Source organism: Equus caballus, chromosome 10 (genome assembly GCF_041296265.1).
Source record: "Equus caballus isolate H_3958 breed thoroughbred chromosome 10, TB-T2T, whole genome shotgun sequence".
Classification (NCBI taxonomy): domain Eukaryota; kingdom Metazoa; phylum Chordata; class Mammalia; order Perissodactyla; family Equidae; genus Equus; species Equus caballus.
Window position 1 is genome coordinate 20697316 of NC_091693.1, and position 22926 is coordinate 20720241.

The 22926-nt window shown below is 53.8% G+C and overlaps 3 protein-coding genes across 7 annotated transcripts; 1 reads left to right on the top strand and 2 right to left on the bottom strand.

The window, feature by feature from the left end:
* Positions 1-793: 793 nt before the first annotated feature.
* Positions 794-7810, bottom strand: LOC102151082 (transmembrane protein 202). Of its 2 annotated transcripts, none has more exons than XM_005596427.4 (5): positions 6560-7810; positions 5904-6181; positions 5233-5379; positions 3157-3288; positions 794-2645 (listed from the first exon to the last, which is right to left on the bottom strand). In XM_005596427.4, exons 1-5 carry the CDS (start codon positions 7324-7326, stop codon positions 2578-2580), a joined length of 1392 nt encoding a protein of 463 aa, XP_005596484.2. In that variant the 5' UTR covers positions 7327-7810; the 3' UTR covers positions 794-2577. The 2 variants fall into 2 exon arrangements, with proteins under 2 accessions (XP_005596484.2, XP_023506029.1); XM_023650261.2 differs by having other exon boundaries at positions 2202-2645; positions 5904-6137; positions 6560-7552.
* TMEM277 (transmembrane protein 277) lies at positions 7535-16950 on the top strand. Of its 3 annotated transcripts, none has more exons than XM_023650265.2 (5): positions 7535-7640; positions 9701-9892; positions 15378-15524; positions 15938-16066; positions 16269-16950. In XM_023650265.2, the coding sequence occupies exons 1-5, from the start codon at positions 7613-7615 to the stop codon at positions 16406-16408; spliced, it is 636 nt and encodes a 211-aa protein (XP_023506033.1). In that variant the 5' UTR covers positions 7535-7612; the 3' UTR covers positions 16409-16950. The 3 variants fall into 3 exon arrangements, with proteins under 3 accessions (XP_023506033.1, XP_023506034.1, XP_023506035.1); XM_023650266.2 differs by having other exon boundaries at positions 7563-7640; positions 15938-16005; positions 16256-16950; XM_023650267.2 differs by having other exon boundaries at positions 7563-7640; positions 15938-16005.
* Positions 16951-17182: 232 nt separating this feature from the next.
* KLK1 (kallikrein 1) lies at positions 17183-22162 on the bottom strand. 2 transcript variants are annotated; one of them, NM_001081892.2, is made up of 5 exons: positions 22072-22162; positions 20112-20271; positions 18369-18655; positions 17986-18122; positions 17183-17386 (listed from the first exon to the last, which is right to left on the bottom strand). In NM_001081892.2, the coding sequence occupies exons 1-5, from the start codon at positions 22115-22117 to the stop codon at positions 17231-17233; spliced, it is 786 nt and encodes a 261-aa protein (NP_001075361.2). In that variant the 5' UTR covers positions 22118-22162; the 3' UTR covers positions 17183-17230. The 2 variants fall into 2 exon arrangements, with proteins under 2 accessions (NP_001075361.2, XP_023505175.1); XM_023649407.2 differs by lacking the exons at positions 20112-20271; positions 22072-22162 and adding an exon at positions 19155-19288.
* Positions 22163-22926: the final 764 nt, after the last annotated feature.

Here is a 22926-nt window from a genome sequence, read left to right on the forward strand (position 1 = left end):
CTCTCTTAAGAATGTTGGAGACTTGGGGCTGGCCCCGTGGCCGAGTGGTTAAGTTCGCGCGCTCCGCTGCAGGCGGCCCAGTGTTTCGTCGGTTCGAATCCTGGGCGCGGACATGGCACTGCTCATCAGACCACGCTGAGGCAGCGTCCCACATGCCACAACTAGAGGAACCCACAACGAAGAATACACAACTATGTACCGGGGGGCTTTGGGGAGAAAAAGGAAAAAATAAAATCTTAAAAAAAAAAAAAAAAGAATGTGGGAGACTTGTCCTTCACTGGCTCCTGCCTCACTCAGAGTACAGCAGAGTCCTCACGGTGGCCCACAAGGCCCGGGGTGACCTGGCCCCTATTCCTCTCTCTCTCCCTCACTCAGGCCACACTAGTACGCTGGCCTCCCTGGCCATCCTGGAACCTGCTCAGGACATTTGTACCTGAGGCCCTTTACATTTGCTGTTCCCTCTGCCTGGAACTCTTCTCCCCCAGCCCCCAGTCTATCCGCATGGCTCTCTTCCTCTCTTCAGCCGTGTCACTGCTCAGGTGTCACCTTAGCATAGAGCCCCCTGTCCCTTCGCTCTGTATAACGCACCCCGTCCTTCCCGGATGGAATTTCTTTACCCTCCTTTATTTTTCTCCTATCATATCTGTTTGTGGGCATATACTTTTGCCTCCCTGCTGAGATGTCAATTTCATAAAGGCGAGAATTTCTGTCTGGTTTGATCACTGCTGTAGACCCAGTGTCGGGCGCCTAGTTGTAGCTCAATTTCTGTTAAAAATGAAAATATTTGAGAGCCTTTTGGGGGAGACATGAGGAAGGGTTATTGTAGCAGTACTCAAAGAGCGCATACTCTGGACCAGGTGTACAGAGTTCATTGACCCTCCACCCCTCCTTCCAAGGACACGGGGCCTGGGCCCCACACAAAGGAATGTGTCTGGGCTCGGGGCCAAAGATGGCCACTTCGGCCTTGACTCTTAGGCACAAGTTACACAAAATACGTCCTGCGTCATGTTACTTGTCTGGCCTGGCCACCCCGACGGGCACCTGACAGGACTTTAGAAACATCCCATCCATGGGAACAAAAAAGATAAAAGCACCCCATCCGTGAGAACAAGAAGAAATAACTCAAAGTATCCAAATGTCTGAAACCCTGAGTCGGAACACAGAGAAACCTTAGGATAAAAGAGAGTCACAGGCATAGAACAATTGGCAGTCTCGCTGAGGAGAGGACGCTTTGCCTCAGACCCGGACAATCGGCACTCCCATCTGCCCTACAAACTATTGGGACTTCCCTGGCTGATTGCGGTGTGGATGTTGTAAGCACCAATTTGTTGTTCCCCTTTATGCCTGCTCCTCGTTCTGTTTCCCTTTATCAATACTCTGATTGCTTAAACAACCAAGTAGCCTTGGCGGTACCTGTCATTCCTTGCCCTTTGCCGCTGCAGGCGACACCAGGCATGTGTTCAACTCTGTCTAGATTGAAGTATTCTCATTATCCTCCTTTCACAGATGAGGACACAGAGCCGGATGGGTTCAACACTTTGTCACAGGTCACAGAGCTCGTAAGTGGCCGAGCCCAGACTCAAAACCTGGCAGCTTAACCCCTGTGTGAGAGGGAGACGGATGGGACCCCCAGGTCCGGGTCCTGCAGGAGGACCCCAGACATTGATGTAACTTTGTACTTGAGTTGCAACCCTGCCCTGTTCAGTAAATGACTCTGTTAGCCGCAAATCATCAGCTACACACAATGGCCTTAAGAAGAAAGAAGGAAAGAAGGAAGGAGGGAGAGAGGGAGGGAGGGAGGAAAGAAGAAAGAGAGAAAGAAAGGAAGGAAGGAAGGAAGGAGGAAAGAAAGAAAATCAGAGAAGGAAGGAAGGAAGAAAGACAGAAAGAAAGGAAAAAGGAAAGAAAAAAATTAGAGAAGGAAGGAAGGAAGAAAGAAAGAAAGAAAGGAAAAAAGAAAGAAAGAAATTTAGAGAAGCAACGGGACCCTATAGAAAATAAACAAAGTTTTTAAGAAAAGAATAGCCTTGTGTTGGGAGATTTGGGGAGAAGAAAGAGGAAGTGGTGGCAGGAGCTGCTGGTAATGGCAGCAGGTGAAGTGTGGGTGCAGGGAAAATTCATCACAGGAGGGGGAAATTATTGGGATTGCAAACAGTAAAAGTATGAAAAAGCACAAAGATACAGAATGACGTCCAGAGAGCTTGGGGAGAATGAGCTATTCAGCAAACATTGATTGAGCACCATCTGTATGCCAGGAGCCATCGGCTCAGCCTCTTTGCTGACCTTGTGCCTCGAGTCTCTTTCCCCTGAGCCCCTTTCCTCACCTGTCCCTCTAGCCTGGAGGGCCTGAGGGATGGCCCCAGGGAGGGATGGCATTTCCAAAGAACATTTACAAGGTACTGAGCTAAAAGAATATTTTGGGCGAAAAATACAGATTATTTAAAAGTACAAATTATTAATCTGAGTTGGGGAGGGATTCAGAAGAGACTGAAAAAGAGTCTTCTCCTTTTTCAAGTCCTGCCAGGTGCTTGGCAGCGAGCTGTGGGAGCAGGTCAGAGGCGGGGTCATTCCCACGTCCTAAGTCCAGACAGCCTGGATCGCCAGGATGGACCAGAAATTCATGTAGTTGAGATAGGACAAGAAACCTGGGGGGAGGAAGAGAGCAGAGGGTGTGAGATGCAGAGGTCACCGGCCCGCCCCTGATCCCAGTCCTCTCCCCATGCCCAACCACACCCCCTACCGAGTCCTCAAGCCCATCCCTAAACTCAAACTCAATCCCATCCCCTACTCTGTCCCCAACCCATTTCCAAACCCAGCCGCATGTCACCCTCTACCCTGTTCCCAAACTTGTCCCTAAAGCTGAACCCAACCCCTCTCCCTATACTTTCCCCAACCCCCACCCTCAAACCCAAACCCGAAGCCATCCTCTACACTGTCCTCAAGCCCAACACCATTCCCAACACTGTCCCCAACCCATTTCCAAACCCAACCCCAAACCCATCCCTACACCCAGCCCTACGCCCAGCCTGTCTCCCAACTCAATTCCATCCTACTTAACCCTGTCCACAACCCCAACCCCACCCCAAACCCTGTCCCACCAAGTCCCCATCTGCATCCCTGAACCCATGCCCAACCCAACCCCACCCCAGCCCAGACCAGTCATCATGAAGAAGAAGACGCTGGTCCATGCCAGGTAGAAGCTCCGCCCCAGCCTGTAGGTCATGCCTTCCTGCAGGAACTCGTCAGCCTGCAGCAGGTAGCACAAGACACCCAAGATCGTGCTCGTCCCTGTGTAAGTACAGGTGTTAGGAGGCCAGGCGTCAGCTGTGTGAGGACCCCTGTCCCACAGCTGTGTGGCCGCCCAGCTCTTGCTCATTATTTTCCCACTTTCTTTTACCTCCCTGTACCTCTGCTCACGAGCAGGAAAATGGGCTCCCACAACGTCATGGTAGAGGACATTGGAGCCTTGGTCTTTAACCAGGTGATGGTGGTGTCTAAAATCACAGGTTGTGGGGCCAACAGACTGGAGCTCTTGTCCTGCCTCTGCCACCCAGCTAGGGCAGCAACTCCACCTCTCTGAGCCTCATTTCCCTCATCTGTAAAGTGGGCATAATCATGGGACCCATCTCCTTGGGCTGTCATGGGGAATTATTGAGATTGGCTCATGTCCTGGCACACAGTGAATCCTCAAGAATTGAGATTGGTTATTATCACTATATTGGGTCTTTAATTTTGGGGCTTCTGAAGCAGTGGACAAGGAACCCAGTCACTCTGGATATTTTAACTTTATTTTGAAATGACATGAATTAAAGCTAATTTGTGAAAAGGAAAAGACTTGGTTTTAGCTCGGGTCGTCGAAGTACTGGGTAATTTTTTCTTTATGTTATCGAAAAATAATATTGGAAGTGTTTTCCATTTCATTAAGAGGCGAAATGGACAAAAATGATTTTCTTAGAGAAAAATGTCCCATTTAAGATGGCATAAAACTGAGGTGTTTTCTACACTTTGTATCTCGTATCTAAACAATCAGGAAGAGCTGCTAGACAAATTGGATGAATACCGTTCACTAACAGGGAAACAGGAAGTTGAGTGCTCTCCATTCTTGGCCTCATTTTCACTCTCCAAGAACGTGCTTCCTTTGATGCAACTGAAAGTTAGGGTCAATTACTACCAGAGATGGGAACGCAATATCCTTCATTTCCAAATTAAAGTGCTCCCCATCTTCTTTTCTAACAAAAGTATGACTTGGCTTGCCAATGGAAAACTAAATTATTCTAATCACAATATCAATTTTGAGTTATTTGGGTAGGGGTGGGAGGATTATCACCATAAGGATTCGTGCAAAGTGAAATAGCTACCATCAAGTACCAACATTTTCTAATTCAATCCTCATGACATCTCCGCGTGGTAGGAAATTTTATCCCCATCCTTCAGATGAGAAAACTGTGGCTCAGAAGGATTGAGTAGCTTGAACAAAATCACCCAGCTAGTGGAGGTGGGGAGACAGGATTTGAGATGGGATTGGAATGGGAAATGGGGTTGGATATTGGGTAGAGGTTGAAGTTTGAGTGACAAGGATGGAGGCTGAGTCTGGTGCTGGGGATGAGGATGGGTTGTGAGCAGGGATGAGGATGGATTGGAGATTGATGAGAGGATGGAGTTGGGAACGGGTTGGGTTGAGTTTGAGAGTGAGGTTCACAGGTGAGAGAGATGGGATTGTGTTTGTGGTTGGGCGTGAGGTTGGAAATTGAGAAGAAGATGGGGTCACAGATGGGTTGGGGTTGAGTCTGAAGTTGAGGTTCACAGGTCATAAAGTTGGGTTGGATTTGGAATGAGTGTTGAGGAGAGTCTGGCATGGGGTTGAGTTGGGTGTTGAGATTTGTAAAGGGGTTGGGGATGGTTTGGAGATTGGATAGAAGATAGAATTGGAATGGAGGTAGGGATGGGGATGGGTATCACAGAAGGGGATGTGAATGATCTTGAGATTTGTTGGTGATGGAGATGGGAGGTGAAGTGGAGGCTGGTATTGGGGCTGGAGATGGGGTTGGGTTGGAAGCTGACATTTTTATTGGGATGGGTTGGAAATTTGGAGGGAGATAGGACCGGGATTAGGGATGAAGGTGAGGATGGGGATGGGACTGGAGTAAGGTGGAGGGGGGTTGGGTATCACGATAGGCACTGGGCCGGGTACACCTCGCCTTGGGTCCTGAGGGAAGGATCTCAGTGCCATGCCTGTCAGGATGCTGAGGACGATGTTGGTGAAGTCCAGTGCTGGCATGTTGGACCAGCTGAAGAAGTTCATGTTTATGAGGATGATGCAGAGGCAGACGTTGGTGATGCTGGCGATGATGAGGAAGGCCCAGGAGAAGTCCAGAAAGTCTGGGAAAGAAAGACAATCAGGGACACCAAGGCAGGCCCTCAGGTCATGAGCTTGTGGAAAGGGTCCCCAGTGAGTCTAGGAGTATTTTTAAACCCTCTCCTTTGCAAACTCTTCATCCTCATCTTAAGAAAATTGAAACTGGGCTCTAGAGAAGGGATACTGAGGCAGATGCCTTCGGCATTGAGGATACACCTCTGGGTCAGTCAAAACAGGTTCTCGGGCAGTGAGAAGTGGGGTGGACATTGAGCAACCAGCTTGATAAACTGAGGACAGATTCCCTGGGGTGAAAAAGCCTCAGGAGACTGTGTAAGCTCCTAGGGTTATGAGGACTCTGAGGATGGGTAGCACGCAGGTGAGGATGGGCATAGCACAATGAGGATAGTCCTGGGGCAGTGAGGGCCATCCCGAGGGAGAGGGGACAATCTAGGGGGAGTGAGAACCATCCCAGGGAAGGCAGAAAGGGGTCTCTGAGACAAAGAGAGAAGACGAGTCCCAGGAATGGTGAATAGAGGGCAGGCCTTACAAATATCCTGGTTGTACTCATGCAGGCAGGAGCTGTCAGGGCACTGCATAAAGAAGATGGTGCTGACGGGGATGGTCAAGGGGCCCGCAGGGTCCCAAGGGGGCAGCAATGGCACCTGGAAGTGGATCCAGGGCTGGCCCAGAGAGATGAGACCGATGATCACCATGCCAGCCAGGCTCAGTGCCAGACTCAGCAGGCGGCTGATCTTCTTGGCCTCATGCAGCAGCCGCCAGCCTACGGGCAGCGGTGAACGGCTGCGTTTATACTTGTTCTGAAACCTGCAGCAGATCACCCCCCACCAATGTCAGCACTGAGTCAAGCCACTCAGCCCAGACACCCCAAGTCCAGCTGCCAGAGCCCGTCCCACCCTGTCTAGCCTTTGGACTCCATCTTCCTTCTCTGGATCCCCCACATCCTGCCTCTAGGACATGCCCACCGGGGTTCAGCCTCCAGGCTCCCTTGCCTCCAGATCTAGCTTCCTGCCATCCCCAATTTAGTCTCTAGGTTGAATCAGAGGTCTAGCCTCTATACCCTGCCACCCCTAGGTCCAACCTCCAGTCTCTGATATGATTCTGGTCTCTCGCCTTTCACTGCTGCCCGTCCCGCAGAATTCTAGCCCTGAGCCTGGCCTACTGCCTGGACCTACTTCCTCTCACCTGCCAGAATTGACCTCAAAGTCGTGGCCTGATGGTGAGCTGAGGGTGCTTTTCTCTAGAGTAGTTTGGTTGAATTGGGAGCTGTCCGTAGAGCCTTTGAGACTCTCCTGGGAGGCCCAGGTAATCGATTCCATGCTTTTGATACTGGCCTCGGGGCTGTCAGTAATTGAAGGGGGGATGTCGACTTTGGCCCGGATTACCGGCCAGATGCCAGTTTTTGGCCGGTGGTCCGGGAGACTGACTTCACTACTGTCGTCACTTGATTCTATACTCCTCAGGGTGGTGTGCGTAATCAATGGAGGGCTTTGGACGCTGGGGCGGCGAGTTTGGAGAACTGGTAGAAGCTCTTGGCTATTGACCCAGCGACTGTAGGTAAGTGGCGGTGTGTCTTGGGTACTGACTCGGCGACTGTTGAAAATGGATGGTGTGTCTTGGGTACTGACTCGGCGACTGCTGAAAATGGATGGTGTGTCTTGGATGCTGACTCGGCGACTGCTCACTGGTGGAGGGTCTTGGATACTGACCCGGCGACTGTGGCTAATGGGCAGGGGTTCTTGGATACTGACCCGGCGACTGTGGCTAATGGGCAGGGGTTCTTGGATACTGACCCGGCGACTGTGGACAATCGGTGGAGAGTCCTGAGTACTGACCTGGGGCCTGTAGGTAAGTGGCGAAGGGTTTTGGGTCTCATCTTGGTTGTTATTTGGAGATTCTGGATGGAAATCTGGCTGGGTGCTCTCGTGGCCAGATTGGGGCCTCTGGGACATGAGGAGACGCAGGGCAAGGTCAGTCCCCAGATGCACTCAACAGCCTGCCAACTGCCTCAGCCCCTCCTTGCAGGCACCTCCATGGCTACCTGGAAGTCCGTTGGTCTCTCTCCGGGGTTCAGGCCCTGTCCCTTGGCCTTTGCATCTCTCTGTCCCTTCTTCTGTGTTTCTTGGTCTCTCCTGCTGTCCACAGGCAGGCCTCCAGGCTGCAGTGTGGCCTGCAGTTGGGGGCAGGGGGGAGGTTCCATGACAGTTGGGGGAGTTCCAGGAGGTTGAGACGTTGGCCATGGACTCATCCTCCGTCCTAGCTCCACGTGAGTGACAATGGGGCTGAGGCTGATCAGGACGAGTTCAGCGTGGGGTCTGAGGAGGGTCAGGATTGGGTCAAGAAGAGGTCACTGCTGGGTTAAAGCATCAGGGCAGGGCAGGGGTGAGATGGAGGGTAGGGAGTAATCAGGGTGGAGACAGAGCAGGGTCAGAGAGGGGCCAAGGTGGGGTCAGAGTGGGGTCAGGGTGGAGACAACAGGGTCAGAGAGGGGCCAGAGTAGGGTCAGGGCTAGGCAGGGCTGAATCAGGGCTGGGTCACTGGCATCTGTGAGATCACTTCTTGCAGCTTCCGGAGGGCCTGAGATCTGCATTTATAATACCCTCCCCCTACATGCCCCCACCCGAGGCCCTTCCAAGATCTTCTCTGAATCAGTTTTATCCCTGTATTCCCTTCTCTGGTTCCACATCTATCCTTGGTCTCTTTCTTTCTCCTCCGTCTCTGTCTCTCTTCACCTTTCTCTGAGGCCTCAGGGATCCAGAGAAGATCGGGCCCTCAAAGACCTCCAGCTGGGTTTGGGGAGAGGCAGACGCAGCCACAGCTGGAGAAGGGCTCAGGAGAGGCCAGCAGGGGTGCGGGCACCCACCCAGTAGGTTCACTCTTTCCAGTCAAGAGAGGCGATTTTTCACACGGCTGCTTCCTCCACCCTTTCCTTTGGCTTCTGTGACGACCTTTTGAAAAAACAAAAAACCCCACAAACGTTTACGTCTTCAACGACATGAATACCTATTTAACTGCTCTGTGCCTCTGTTCCCCCATCAGTCAAAGGAGATAATGATACTTCAGAGGGTTGTCATAAGGATGAAATGGGTTAATAACATGGAAAAGCACTTAGAACCCGTTGCCATAAAAACTTGTTGAAGTTTACACTTCACAGATATTTATTTCGGTTCTAAAGGTTTCTTTCTCCTTGCTGAGTTCCAGACCCGTAGACCCAACTTCCCCTGAAATCCACACTGAGATGGACCACAGAAGAAGAGAAAGGCGTTCTTACCAGTGGATACGCTAAAGCATCCACCCACGCATTGATTCACACATTCATTTGTTGCTCCTTTCCTTCAACAAATAGCAAAGGCTTTGTGCCAGGCAATGAGGGCGCAGCCAGAGACAAAAGGGATTTGTCACCTACCTTCATGGAGATCTGTTCGGGAAGGCTTGTAGGGAAAAAAGTAATCAGTGATGTGATGAACCACAAGACTCTAGGACACCAGCGAAGGAGAATTGCACATGGCACTATGGGAGCATTTGATGGGTGATCTGACCAGGAACCGAGGCTGGGGGTGGGGTGGGGGGCTCAGGAAAGGAGAGGTGGAGGAAGTGACATTGGAGGTGAGGTGATTAGGTGGGCAAAGCTGGGAACAGAGTGCCCCAGCAGAAGGACCATGAACTGAACTGTGTGCAGACCCCAAGGTAGGAAGGCTCTTGGTGTGTGGGAGGGACCCTGTGACGTCTAGTGTGGCTGGAGGTAAGTGGGCAACGTCCCCACCAGCTGGGAAGGTCGGAGGATCCCAGTGGTTGGTGAATGTTGGGTGCACCACCTGTGTTCATTCTTTTAACACTTTGGGTCTTGGCCTCATGAACACACTTTGGGACCTGCGTCATAGTTGTGTGTGTCCTGCGTTGGGATTTGCCACAGGGATGCAGATAAGTGGATGAGGTTGAGGGCAGAGATGGGGCTGGGGTTTGGGGACTAGAGATTGGAGGATGGGGTTGGAGACAAAACAAGTGGGTTTGGGCTTAGGATAGGGTAGTGGATGGGAGATGGGTTGGGAATTAGGGTTAGAGATGAAAATGAGGATGCGTCTGGAGCTAGAGATGGGGATGGGGTTGTGTTTGGGGTTTAGGACAAGGAGAATATGGTGGATGGCTTGGGGTTGTGGATGGTGCTGGAGGTGAAGTTGGAGCTGGCTGTGAGACAGGCACAGATGTGGGGACGAGGACGGGATTGGGAGATGTGTGGGGATGGAGATGTGGCTGTGGCCGGACATGGAGACTAGGATGCAGGTGGATCTGGGCCCCCAGAACCCTATTCTTTCCCGGTGGACGCAGCCTCTTCCTGGGAGGAAGATCGCAAGTTCGTCCTGCGGGCCTGGTGTCTCATCTTCAGCATCCTCGCGACCCTGATGGCGCTCACCATGATGGACGGGCGTATGGCCTACATGCAGGGCTCTCACACTGGCTATGTGGGCATCTGGATTGACTGCAGGAAGCACCAGTGTGCCATCCCGGGCCAAGTCACCGGTCAGTAGGAGCCTGGACAGGCTACGGGGTGCTCTGGAGGGGGGCCGTCTCTGGAGATTATCAGGGGTTGGAATCTCTGGGGAAATCTTTTTGGGTGTTCTTGGGGGGAAATCTTTAGAACTCTCCAGAGGGTCTCTGGGAACTCTCTGAAGGCCTTGCGAGGGAGTCTCCTGGAGTTGTATATGGCTTGTACGGAAATGGGACTGTCTAGCTCATGGGAAGGAGAACATTACACTGGATCAAAAGCCAATCCAACTCATGATTAGATGGCTAAAGACACCATCATCCTCTCTCTCTCTCTCACTTTTTTTTTTTTTTTTTTGGTGAGGAAGATTGGCCCTGAGCTAACATCTGTGCCCATCTTCCCCTATTTTCTATGTAGGACACTGCCACTGCATGGCCTGATGAGCGGTGTGTAGGTCTGCACCTGGGATCCGAACTTGTGAACCCCAGGCTGCCGAAGCAGAGCATGGAAACTTAAGCTCTATGCCACTGGGCTGGCCCTCTCTCTCACTTTTTAAAATAGTTGGGTTTTTTTTCAAGATGACAGGAGGCTCCCAGCTTCTTCAGAAATGTTTTGCCTCCTGGTGGGTCTCTGTGCGTTTCCAGGGCTTCTGAGCATGGCAACAGGGGGTTGGAATCCTGGCTCAACTGCTTGGTAGCTGGGTGATCTGGGGCACCTCTCTGTGCCTCAGTTTCCTCATTTCTAAAATGGCAGCGATGGTAGTCCCTCTTCAGGGACTGTTTGAGGAAAAAGTGAGTTAAAACATGCCAAAGAATTAGAACAGTGCCTGGCACATATTAAGTGGGACAACAGGGTTAGCTATTTTATTATAAGGATTTTCCCCCCAGCCAATGCACCTGCCTTTATTTCAGATCTCAGATAACTGCTTATGAAACTTCCAGAACACTGTGTAGTGTTAATCTTACTTATTTATTTTGGAGGTCTCTTTCTCTTATACTTTCCAAATTCAAGTTAGTATAATTAAAATGAACATGGCTTTAAGTTATGGAAAAATCCAGAGGCATGGATGTAAGTGGGTTCAGGTACTGCTGGATCCAGGTGCTCAAAGGGTGTGAGTAGCAATCTGTCTCTTGCCATCTCTCTGTGACAGCTTCCTCTGTGTTGGGCCCTCAGACAAGCTGTGCTCACGCTGTGGCAATGGGGCCGTCACCAGTGCCCAGAGTCCCTCCTTTCTGTAAACAACCCTGGGAAAAAGAGGACTGATTGCCTTCTGTGGCTCTCAAGCGAAGGTCTCAGGATTAACTCCAATGGGATCAGATGCTCTTCCCTGGCATTTCTCACTCCTCCCAGTTGCTGTGGTCAGGAGAACATCATGCTGTGACTGGCTGGATCTGGATCACATGCTTTTCTTAAAAGTCAGTGGAGCGGTCCCTTCCGTTAGGAGCACAAGGACAGACGGTGGCTGGAGAGTTCCTCGGAACAAAATCGAGTTGCTGTTGCCAGAAGAACAGGAACGGATGCTGGGTGGGCAGAAACGACTGCGCACCATTTCCCCCTATATTTGTGATTCTTTATTTGAGCATAATTCCTTTGGGGGTAAGATTCCCAAGAGTGGAGTAACCGTGTTTCAAAAGGGCTGGTGAGATTTTGTAAGCCTTTGATAGACACTCCCCAGAGAGGTCAGGATTCTCATGACAAGCAGCAGGAGCCAATTCAAACTGGTTTAAGCAGAAAACAGATTTATACGGGACGTCTGTCGGGGAGCTTGTGGGATCTCTGGGAGGCGAGAGAACTGGGCTGCGGGGGTCGAGTGACCAGGACCATACCCAGAGATGCTCTGGAGGACTGGCTGGCTGGGCACACGCCTTGCAGCCTGCCCTGTGGACCCCGGCCTCTCCTGGCCTGGTCTCCCCTGGGGAACCCTTTTCTCCGCTGCCTCAGGACCTTAGAGATGGCTGCGGCCGCTCTGACCAGCCTGCTTCTTCCGGCTGCCGATTTCAGGGCGTGGCTCTGTTTTATTGGTGGAGCCTGGTCACGTGCCGAGGTCCTAGCTGTAAGGGAGGCTGGATTCCTTCCTGGGAGAGGTGGATGCCTACGATGGGAAAATTCCCCAAATGCGGGACTGCTGTTCAAAGGTACTGAGAAGACGAAAAAGGTGAATGTTCATTACATTCCCCGTTTATTCTAAAACGTTAACTTTGTTCACGTGACTTCAAAGTTTTTCTTTATTTGAAAGTTTAAATGACTTTTATTGAATTTGAACCTGTGATATATTTACACGCTTTAACATTTTAACAAGTGCAAATGTCTGCCCGTCATTTCCGTCCTCCTTCCCTCCCATCTCCCTTCCTGGGGGCTTCTGATGTCACCAAACCATTTTTAAGGTCTTTTGTGTTCTAGCCATATTCTCTCCACGTATGACAAAATGGCTATATATTTATACTTGCATATGACTATATATACATATACAAACATAGACATATACACACACACACACATAGGTTTGTGTATATGTATATATGTTTATTTATTTACCATTTTAAAAACACACATAGGGGTCTGGCCGAGAAGCATAATGGTTAAGTTTGTGCGCTCCACTTCAGTGGCCCAGGGTTCGCGGGTTTGGATCCTGGGTGTGGACATATGCACCACTCATCAAGCCATGCTGTGGCAGCAACTCACATACAAAATAGAGGAAGATTGGCACAGATGTTAGCTCAGCAACGATCTTCCTCAAGCAAAAAGAGGAAGACAGGCAACAGAGGTTAGCTCAGGGCCAATCTTCGTCACAAACACACACAAAAAACCCAAAAAACAAAAACACAAATGGCAGTATTGTAGTCTCTTTTTAAAGTAAATCACCATTTATTGAATGCTAGGACTGTGCAAAGCTTTATGGCTGGCATAAAGATGTAACATGTAAGTTATGAAAGTTTTTTTTTAATAAGGTGAAGAAATTTAGAATTTTTATGTAGTCTAATTTCTCCACCTTTGCCTCTGTGACCTTACCAATTGCTTCTCAGCTTTGGGGAGTTCTCCTCGCTCTAGATTTTTGGTGAATATTGAATTCTGGCTGTGTGTGTGTGTGTGTTTTAGGGTTTGACTGTGATTTTGGTGGCTGGTACGCAGGCAGCATTGACCCCTGTGTTCCTTGCCAACCTATGGAATACCTTGAATTAGGAGTTTTTGGGTCACAATGACAGAGACTCTAACTTGAACTAGCTTGGGTGAAGGAATTTACGGGCTCGCCTCAGTGAAAAAGGGTTGGGGTAGGAGTGCTTTCAGGCATGGCTGAACCCAGGAGTCCAAGTGATAGCATCAGACATTTCGGTCTGTCTGTTTCTTGGCTACTTGAATTGGTTTCATTCTCAAGGCTCCATGTAGTGGCAAGTCAGGATCCAGCTAGGAGAAGAAATCATTCTAGATGCTTCAGAGGGTAGTAAACGTAGGGAACTGGTTTCACGGGTCACAGAAGAGCTGAGAAGCCAAGTAGGGAATGATGAGGCAAGGCAGGGGTTAGCAACTCAGCAAGCTGCTAGTCCCTAGGCGAGAAGGACAAAGGGAGGACGTGGTATGACCAGAACCCAGAAGCTGGAGCCATCTGGAAGGCACTGACTCATGGTGGGATTTGCTTAGAGGTGGCTACATTCACCGAAGAAATACAGCTACTCCTGAAGACACCCACTGAAGCAGAGAGAGGGAGATAAATACCCTGGCTTGTCCCCTCCTCCCAGAGCCAGTCTTCTCCCAGTGCTTCCCATTAGCCTAACGTAGTGATAAGCCAGGAAGCAAAGGAGGCTGGGAAATGTAGTTCTTGCAATACAGACTAGGGAAGGACAGGGAATGGATCTGAGAGCAGACAACGACCGGCCGAACTCCTAACCTTGGGCCTCAAGTCGGGCAGGAAAAAGAGCATGAAAATTTTCTGCAAAGTCCTGTGTGGCTGGGTCACACGGGTACCCCAAACCAAGCCTGGTGGCTAGAGCATTGCAATGTACTGATTGATTAGCTTGTAACTGGGGCAGAGTAGGGAACGGGCGGGAGGGTGAAATGCATGTTGGTAAGGTAAGCTGCAAATATGGACTGCTGACCAAAGCACAGAGTGGCCCGGTCTGTGGGACGACAAGAGCCAGGAACTTGAGTGTCATCTCAGCTCTCTTTCTCTCTTTTTCTGGTCTGCCTTCCCTTCTTAGTTTTGCTCTCTCAGAGCTCCTTCCCTTATGAGGCTGGATCCAAGGCTCAGGCAGTTGCAGGCTCCTTATCTTCTTGATTGGAGGAGCGAGAGCTCATCCCTGACAGCTTTAGTCAGAAATAAGTCCCAGGGCAGAGCCTGATTGGTGGGCTTTGGTCATGTGACCCTCTTTGGGCTAATCACCATGGCTGGGGCATGGGGCACAGTGATTGGCTCAGCCGGAGTCACATGAGTACCTCTGTGGTCCCAGAGGGCAGGGTGTGTCTTGAGAAGCCCTTAATCAAGACAGTGTGATTGACCCCGAGAGCGCTATGGTCATTCTGTCTCTATTACTAACCTCCCGCTTTCTGGTTAGGTGTTAGAGACATGCAGTTTGCCAGAAACGAAGCAGAGGGAGTCTTAGCTCATTTGGCTCAAACAGTCTTGCATTGTTGAAAAGCAGACTCAATAGGAAGAGCCAAAAGGAGGAGACGTAATTCTCAGGAGGGGCTGAAGCTCTTGACATACTGAAACGTAAATTGGATAAATATCCGTTGTAAACGGAGTGTGATTGCATCTTTTAGGTACGTTGGCATTAGAGTATTTGATTGGAGGTTTTCCTTGTGTATACGTGTGTGTGTGCGCTCTGGGGGACGACGGGGGTGATTCAGAGAATGTGGGGGGCTCTGGGGTGTGAATGGGGATGCCACTGCGCTACCCAGGGAACTTCTGGGGCTGTGAATGGGGTGACCAGGGGACCTTAGGGTGGGAGTGGCAGAGACTTTAGCAGAAGTAGGGTGTCTGGAGATGACTAAGGTGTCTTGGGTAACTTTGAGGGTGCTATTGGGAGTGTCCAGGGGTGACACTGAGGGTACGAATGTGAGTGGCTGTGGGACATCTTTTGGAATTATGAGTGGGGTGATTTTGGAGCTGTACGTGGAGGTGACTCTAGAAATGGTTGAGATGCTTCTGTGGAGTGACTCAGGGTCATCTGTGGGGTGGCCTTGGGGGTGTGGGTGGGGTTGATTATGACGTTCTCTCGGGGCTGACTGTGGAGTAAGGTGGGTGCGATTTGAGACAGCTCTGAGGGTGTGAGTGGGGATGACTTTGAACAGACTTTACGGGGACTTGGGGATGATTTGTGAGTGAGAGGAGTCATTTTGGGGTTTCTAGGAGGTGACTTTGGAAATGCAAGTGGAGCTGATTTTGAGGATGTCTGTGGCTAAACTTTGGGGGTGTCTGTTTGGGATGCTGCTCGTGGGTGTCAAGCGGATGAGTTTGGAGGGTGACCTTGGAGAGCGTCTGGGGATGACTCCGGGGCATCCTCCCCCCCGCCCTTTGCCCCCCAGTTCTCATCCACATGAGCATGGGCTGCATGATGCTGGCCCTGATGCTGTGTCTGGTCCTCCTCCTCACCATGGGCATCTCCTTCTGGCCAGTCTTCCGCCGCCTTAACAAGATCGACCTTGTCTTCAGTTCCCTCAGCTTCAGCGTTGGTAAGTGTCGGCTTGGGGGAAGGGGTGCCCTCCCCCCTCAGCATCTCTCCCCGGGGCTCTCTTTCCAGCTTTGGGGAGGTGTATCTCAGAGTTTCTGTCCTGCTGGCTGCTGGGTCTCCGTCTTTGAATGTCTCTTGGGATCTCTGCTCCACCTCTCCCTGGTGCATCTGTTCTACTTTATCTTTCTCAGTCGGGGTGTGAGGGGTGTCTCTCACTTTGCCATGTTTCCCTCTTCTTTCCGCCTCTTTGCTGGTATCATTTTAGTCTATCGTGTGTGTGTGTGTGTGTGTGTGTGTGTGTGTGTGTGTGTTTGTCATGGAGGCGGGGAGAGGATGTCTCTGTCTCTTCTCTTTCTGCGAGTCCCGGGGTCCCTGTCCAGCCTCGTGTCCGTCTCTGGCCCCACCCCAGTGCAGGGTTCCTGATTGTCCTCAGCCTCACGCTCTTTGTAGTCAACTGCGAGACACTGCGCCCGAGGCCACAGGTATCCTACCTGGTGACCACCTACCTGTGCTGGGGCGCTGCCGCCCTGATGCTGTGGGCCGGTGAGGGCGGGGCCTCGGGAGGGAGGGGCGGGGCCTCGGGAGAGAGGGGCGTGGCCTGGGCAGGGGGCGGAGCCGAGGCAGAAGACGAGGCAGGGCCCGGGGTCGCATGGGGCGGACCCGAGGGGCATGTGTGCCTCGAGGGACGGGGCGGGGCCTAGGGCGGGGTTCCGAGTCCAACGGCCCACCTAGCCCCCGCCCCCAGGCACGCTGAGCTACCTAAACCAAGTGGGCATGTGGAGCAAAGGGACGTACAGCCGGGAGCGGTGGGTGAGCCGCCGGCGGGTCACGACCCAGAGCACCCCAAGGCACGTATCCGACCAGCAGTCAGACGCAGACCCCTAGCACACCGTGGACCTGCCCAATTCACTCACCCCCCCAGGTTCCCCCCCAAGCCTCTCTAAGCAATTGCACTCGAGCTTCTCGGATCATCTTGGCCACGAGTCCAGCATTACACCTCCCTTGGGGCCCGCTCTCTAAGAACAGGCCACGCCCTGGGAGGACACTCTCGAGCTAGGGCCCACCCCTTGCAGCTCTGTTCCCGCCCACTGAGTCCTCGCCCCGCCCCCACCCCGAAGTCCGACACCGCCCCCTCCAGTTGTGTGCAGCCCCAGGCAGCGTGGCCAGTTGGTGCGGCCCCGCCCCCAAGCCTAGCTAGGCCTCGACCCCAGAGCCACACGCCATCACGGGAAGTCCTCCCTCTCCGAGGTCCAGCCCCACACCCGGGTGTCCAGTCTGGCCGTGGGGGCAAAGGACAGCGCCCAGCATTTGGTGTAGTCCCGCCCTTCTGCGGGACAGTCCCCTCCCCAGGAAGGTGTGGCTTGCAATAACCTCCCTCTGTCCCCTTTCAGGCTTCCCAGACACAATAAAACGTGGGCGCCCCCCAACCTCTCAGAGTCTGACCCTCTACTGCCCTCTCTGCCCCCAGGGCGAGCTCGGGCCCTGCGTGTGCGAACCGGTTCCGAGTCCTTGCCTCGCCCTTTGGGGTCTGAACCTTTCTCTGCCTGTTTACACCTGTCTCAGCCCCTCCCTTCCCCTTCGCTCATGGCTCCAACCTGGGCCAGGTGGGTCCCGAGCTTCCAAGTGCCCGGCGTCTGGAAGCCCAGATGATACCAGGACTTGATGCGAATTCGGTTTTACTGGGGGTAGGGGACAGGGTGGGGGCATTCAGGGATTGGCTGCTATGGTGTCCTGGATCCACTGCACATGGGGTATCAGTTTGGTGTAGACGGCGGGCTTATTGGGCCTGCCACACGGGATGTGGCCCCAGGACGTGACTCCTTGAAACACACCATCGCAGATCAGCGGGCCCCCTGAGTCACCCTACAGCACAAGGGGGAGAGAGAGAGGTCCGTGAAGCCCCGGGTTCTGCCTGCGGGGCCCCAGCTCTCAGACCTGGGCTCACCGATCACACCCAGCGACCCCCCAGCTATGGGGAAAGAGACAGTTATCCCCAGAGTCCACTCCCAGAGAAGGGAAGCCAGATTCCAGCAGAGAGGACAGTGCCTCGAGTCCTGGCCCATGGGGATGGGTCTTCAGGGTCCAGGTTCTGCACATGGGGCAGGGTCCAGCAGGACAGTACCTGCAGACAGGTCAGCGCAGAGGAGGAGCAGGATACGTGTATGGGACCCGTCCACCCTTGGGGTCATCTCAGATGTCACCTCTGCCAAGAAACTTTCTCGGACTGGACAATAAATATGTGTCAGAGGGAGGAAGGGGTGAACTATGATGTGGAAGGAGATACAGGGATGTCTGGATGGGGGTTTGGGAAAGCGAGGGGGCACGGGGAGGGAGCTGAGGCACGGGGGCGGGGCTACAACTGGGAAAAGTGGGACAGATGCCTACTTTGCTCTCACACCCAGTCCGGAATCTGAGTCCCCTCCCCGAAGACTTCGAAGCCCTGGGGGCACAGGCTCACTTACCACGCATGTGTCCTTGCCGCCCTCCAAGTGCCCAGCACACAGCATGTACTCTGTCACGTTCTGAGAGTGGGCGTTGTCACACACATCGTTGGACAGGAGTGTGAGGTCCACACACCGGAGTTCATCCGGGTATGTGACTATGGGCCAGGGAGATAAAGACACGCAGGTGTCCTCAGCCCTCCTCCCTCAGACCCGGGAGTCCTGGCCCCCAGCCCCTCCTCCCTTAGACCCAGGGGTCCTGGCCCCCAGCCCCTCCTCCCTCAGACCCAGGACTCCAGGCCCCCAGCCCCTCCTCCCTCAGGCTAGGAGTCCGGGCCACCAGCCCCTCCTCCCTTACCCCCGGGGGTCTGGGCTCCAGGCTGCAGGTCTGGCCCCCGACATACACTTATCTGGTTCGATGCTGCCCCAGCCGGAGGCATAGCAGGTGCTCCCCAGTACAGGTTCCTGGGTGGGCAGGGCCAGGACCTGCACGGCGACTGTTATCTGGGCGGGCTGCGCCAGCTGGAGCAGCATGAGGTCGTGGCTGTAGTCCTCTCCTGGGAGGCGGTTGTTGTTCTCCAGGAGGCTCAGATTGAAGTCAGGGTGTGGGAAGCTTTTAGCGACGAGGAAGAACTGGGCTGTGTCTTCATCCTCAAACAGATTGTGGCGCCCCAGCCAGATCTGGTAATAGCTGGGGAGAGAGGGGGATGGAGGGAATGAGGAGAGGGGAGGCGGGAGGGGGGTGGGGCAGGGGAGCCTCGGGGAGGGTCCAAAACGGAAAAGAAGAACAAGGAGAAAACATGAGAGAGGGCGAGAGAGAGAGAGAAGGAAAGATTAGAGTCATGGAGAAATAGAGACAGTGAGGAAAAAAAGAATGTGACAGCGTGAAAGGCAGATCCAGGGACAAAGAGAAACGGAGTGAAAAAAAAGAGCTTAAAAAATATAGGGCATGAGGAAGGCAGGGGAACAGTGAGCTAGAGAGAGCACGGACGGGAGGAGGAGACAAGACAGTGAGACTCGTCACAGCAGGAGTGAAAAGGCGGAGAGGCAGGAGAAGGAGAAATGGAGTGAGTAGGCACGGAGGAAGTCAAGAGTGATTGAGAAACAGGACAGAGGGAGGGGAGACAGAGTGAGAGAGAAGGGGGGCGGGAGGTGGGGCAGGGGAGGAGGGGAGGCCTGAGGCGGCTCACCGGCAGCTGGGGCTGTGGCGCTGCTTCCCCAGCAGCTGGGTGGCCTGGCCCCCCCCAAGGCCAGCGTCCCCTCCCTCCCCAGCACCTTCTCCCTTTCTCCTTCTTCCTCCTTCCTCCATTGCCCCCACCCAGTACCAGCTGAAACCAGCCCTTCCCTGTGTCCCACTGAATGAACGACGCCCTGGAGGGAGGGGCTGGGCAGCGTGAGAAGTCCCCCCCCCCATACATGTTGAGGATGATCCCTTCCTCTTCTCTGGGGGTCCCCTGCAGTCCCATCCTGGGGGACAGTGTGCTCAGCAGTGATGGGGGAGAGGGAGTGAGGCAGAGACACAGAGAGAGACCTACAGAGACAGGGATGGCAGCTGAGAGACCCAGAGATGGACAGAGACAGGGAGAGACACAGAGACATGGAGACAGAAGACAGAGGAAGATAGAGACAAATCAAAGTCACACAGAGAGACACACAACAGAGCCAGGTATGGGAGAGACACAGGAAGACAGAGAGCCGGTTGCATGGGGAGACACAGAGAGACCAGGCAGCCATGGCAGGGCTTCCCTGGGGTCGTCCAGTCCCAGCCCCGCCTCTCTCCCTGGGCCCTGGACCAGTGCCATCCTTCTCTCCCTCAGCCCCCAGCCTCCCTGAGGTTATCCCAGGAGAACGGCCCTGGCTGACCATTCCTGTGGGAGCACAGACACCACCCTCCCCAGACCCCCTGATCCTACTTACTTGTTCTTTTCTTTTTCTTTCTTTCTTTCTTTTTTTTTTTTTTAGGAAGATTGGCCCTGAGCTAACATCTGTGCCCATCTTCCTCTGTTTTATATGTGGGACACCTGCCACAGCAGGACTTCACAAGCAGTGCATAGGTCCACACCCGGGATCCAAACCGGTGAACCCCAGGCTGCTGAAGCAGAACGCGCAAACTTAACTGCTTCACCACTGGGCTGGCCCCTACTCACTCGTTCTTGCAGTGAGCGGCTGTGAGCACCCACTGGGGGTCCACCAGGACGCCCCCACACTGGAAGCTGCTGTAATGGTACACAGCCGCCTGCCAGGGTTTGGAATGGTTCTTACACTCCCAGCCTCCTATGATCCGAGACTGGATGGGGGGCGCGGCACCTGTGAAAGGGGGGCTGGGTCAGGGGTGGGGGCGAAGGCTGACAGGAGAGGCCAGGGGACTGGGCTAGGAAAGGGAGCTGTGCTGTGGGGTTGGGGGGACATGTGGGCAGAGGACCAGGCTGGGGGTCTGGGGACATGGGCAAGGGGTGTTGGGAAGGACCCGGAATTCTGGAGCCGTCCTTGGGATGGGGGGTGGGTGGCTGGTCCTGGGTGGGGAGAGTTGATGCTGAGAGCGGAGCTGACCCCAGGGATCAGGATAGGAGATGACAAGACAGCACTGGGGCAGGCATCGAGGGTGGGGGTCGGGTGGCTTGGGGTCTCGGACAAGGGGCAGGAAGCTGTGCGTTCAGAGGGGAAACAGAAACCAGGAATAAAGGCCCCAAGGGAGAGGTTCAGAGCTGGGGGAGGATTCGGAGGGTTGGGGGCTACCAGGTGAGGAAATGGTGAGGTCCCGGATGGAGTTTTGGGGTTCTGGAAAGGATACAGATTTGGGGAATCAGGTGTGAGAGGCCAAGGAGAACATCTGGGCTGGGGAATTTGGGGGTCCCCGGATTTGGGACTGGAAGGGGCCAACTGGGCTCCGAGAGTTGGTAGAAGTTGGGGTTGCAGGTCAAGAGCGAATGAAAGGGTTAGGCTGGGAGAGGGATCCTGTGAGGGTTTGGGGTCCTGCAAACCAGGGATGGCATTGTGAGGGCTCTGGGAGCAGGTTTGGGGTCAAAAGTGGGTTGGGCTCAGGAGGACAGAGAGCCGGATGATAGTCATTCTGGACCAGGTGGTTCCATGGGGATGGGGTTCATGGTCTGAGGGTGCTGGCAGGATGTGGGGTTCTCTTGGGAGCGGTGCCAGGACACGAATGGCAAAGGAGGCATATTGGGCCAAGCAGCTGTGGGAACACGGGGAGGACCCCTTCATGTGGGGCTTTAGAATCACGTGTTGGGGCACTTGGGGGAGGCAGGGCAGGACAGCTGGGCTGGAAGGTGTTTGGGATCCTGGGGATGGGATCCCAGAAAACCAGAGCTGTACAGGAGGATCTCAGCTGGAGAAGGGCTGGAGTTTGAGAAAGGATGGAAATTCTACAAAGAAAGGAGCATGTGGTTGGGGGTTCTGGCTGTTTTTCGTGGGGGAGAAAGCTGGGGGTACTGGATGTGAGCTCTGGGGCAAAGAGTCAGGAAAGGAAGAGACATTCACACAGCCCCCAACCAGGATGGGGGGCCCACCAGATGTCATGGACCAGAAAGTCTGTTTGGGAAGAAGTGTAGGTGTCTGGTGGTATTTGGGGGTCCTGGGAGGATTGGGGGAGACCAGAGGCCACAATCTGGGGGACCTAATTGAGAGCTAACAGCTGGAAGGGAAGTCACCAGGGTGTGGTAGGATATGGGGACTCAGGAACCAGACCATTGGGTCATAAAGAACCAGAGGGTAGGAGCAGGTGGTCAGGGTCCCAGGGTCTGGTGGGCTTGGCAGGGTGGGGGGTGGGGGCGTCCTTGGAAGAGCTGGAGTCGCCCAGAGACAGAGATGGCCCAGGACCTGCCCCTTTGGTAAAGGGACTGGGGGCAGGGTCTGAGTGGGGAGGAGGAGAAAATTCTGGGAGGTCCTGGGAAGACCTAGTGGAGGAGTGAGGCCTGTGAGGAGGGGCTGGGGTAGGATGTTAGGGTAGGGCTGGGAGAGAAGAAAGAGCCTGCTACCCTGATCTGGGGCACAGTCTAGGGTGAAGGGTGACAGGGGAAGGACCTATGGGGGGGAGGGAGAGGGCAGAGAGTCGGGGCCCGCTCCCCCGCCCACATCTTCCCCACTTCTCACCGGTCCCCACCAGGGACAGGGCAAGGCACAGAACTGGGAGCCACATGGTGACAAAGGCGTCCAGGGGCAGCCAGGCGGTGAGCTCGGAGCTGGGGAGCTTCTCGGAGGAGCGTTTTAAAGCCTTCGTCCCCCCGGGCCCCGCCTCTGCCCTGCTGGCAACCCAGACGCCCCGCCAAGGCTCTGCCCCTGCCACCTGGGAGCCGGACACCTCCTCCCACCCCAGGAGGAAGGGAGCGCGAGCACCTGTCGAGCTGCAGGCCCTCAATCATGCTAGAAGCAGTCCTGGGGCCTGAGGCCAGACGGGGCAGGGCCTGGAGCTCCTGGGGCCTTGCTCTTGGGGACAGAGCCAGTGAGGGGAGGGGAGAGTGAGAGGGAGCAGAGACTGCTCCCTAATCCCTAATCCAGACCCCATACACCTGAACCCCAAGTAAGGCCATGCACCCCAAGACCTGTGCACCCTCAAATACCAACAGTGGGGCTCATTCTCTCCTCCCCGCACCACTTAGAGCCAAGATGTCAGCTTCCCAGCTTCCAGCTCCCCCTGAAATAGCTTTCTGATTCTTGTACTCCCAGACTCGGATCTAGGTCCCCCAAATTCCTGCTCCTCTCATGATAAAAGCTTAGGGTACCCATCACCACCATCCTAGCATCCTGGATCCAGAACGTGGAATTTCAATGGTTTCCCTGGATAAGTTCCCTAGATTTCAAAATCAATCTTCCCGCCAAACAATGTTGGGTTCCCATTACCATCCCCCACTCCTTATTCTCCAAATCCGGATGCTCAAGGTTACGTCATCCAAAGTCCCAGGAGTCCCAAACGATCTCCCCTCCAAGGTCAAGAGCGTCCTCTCCTCA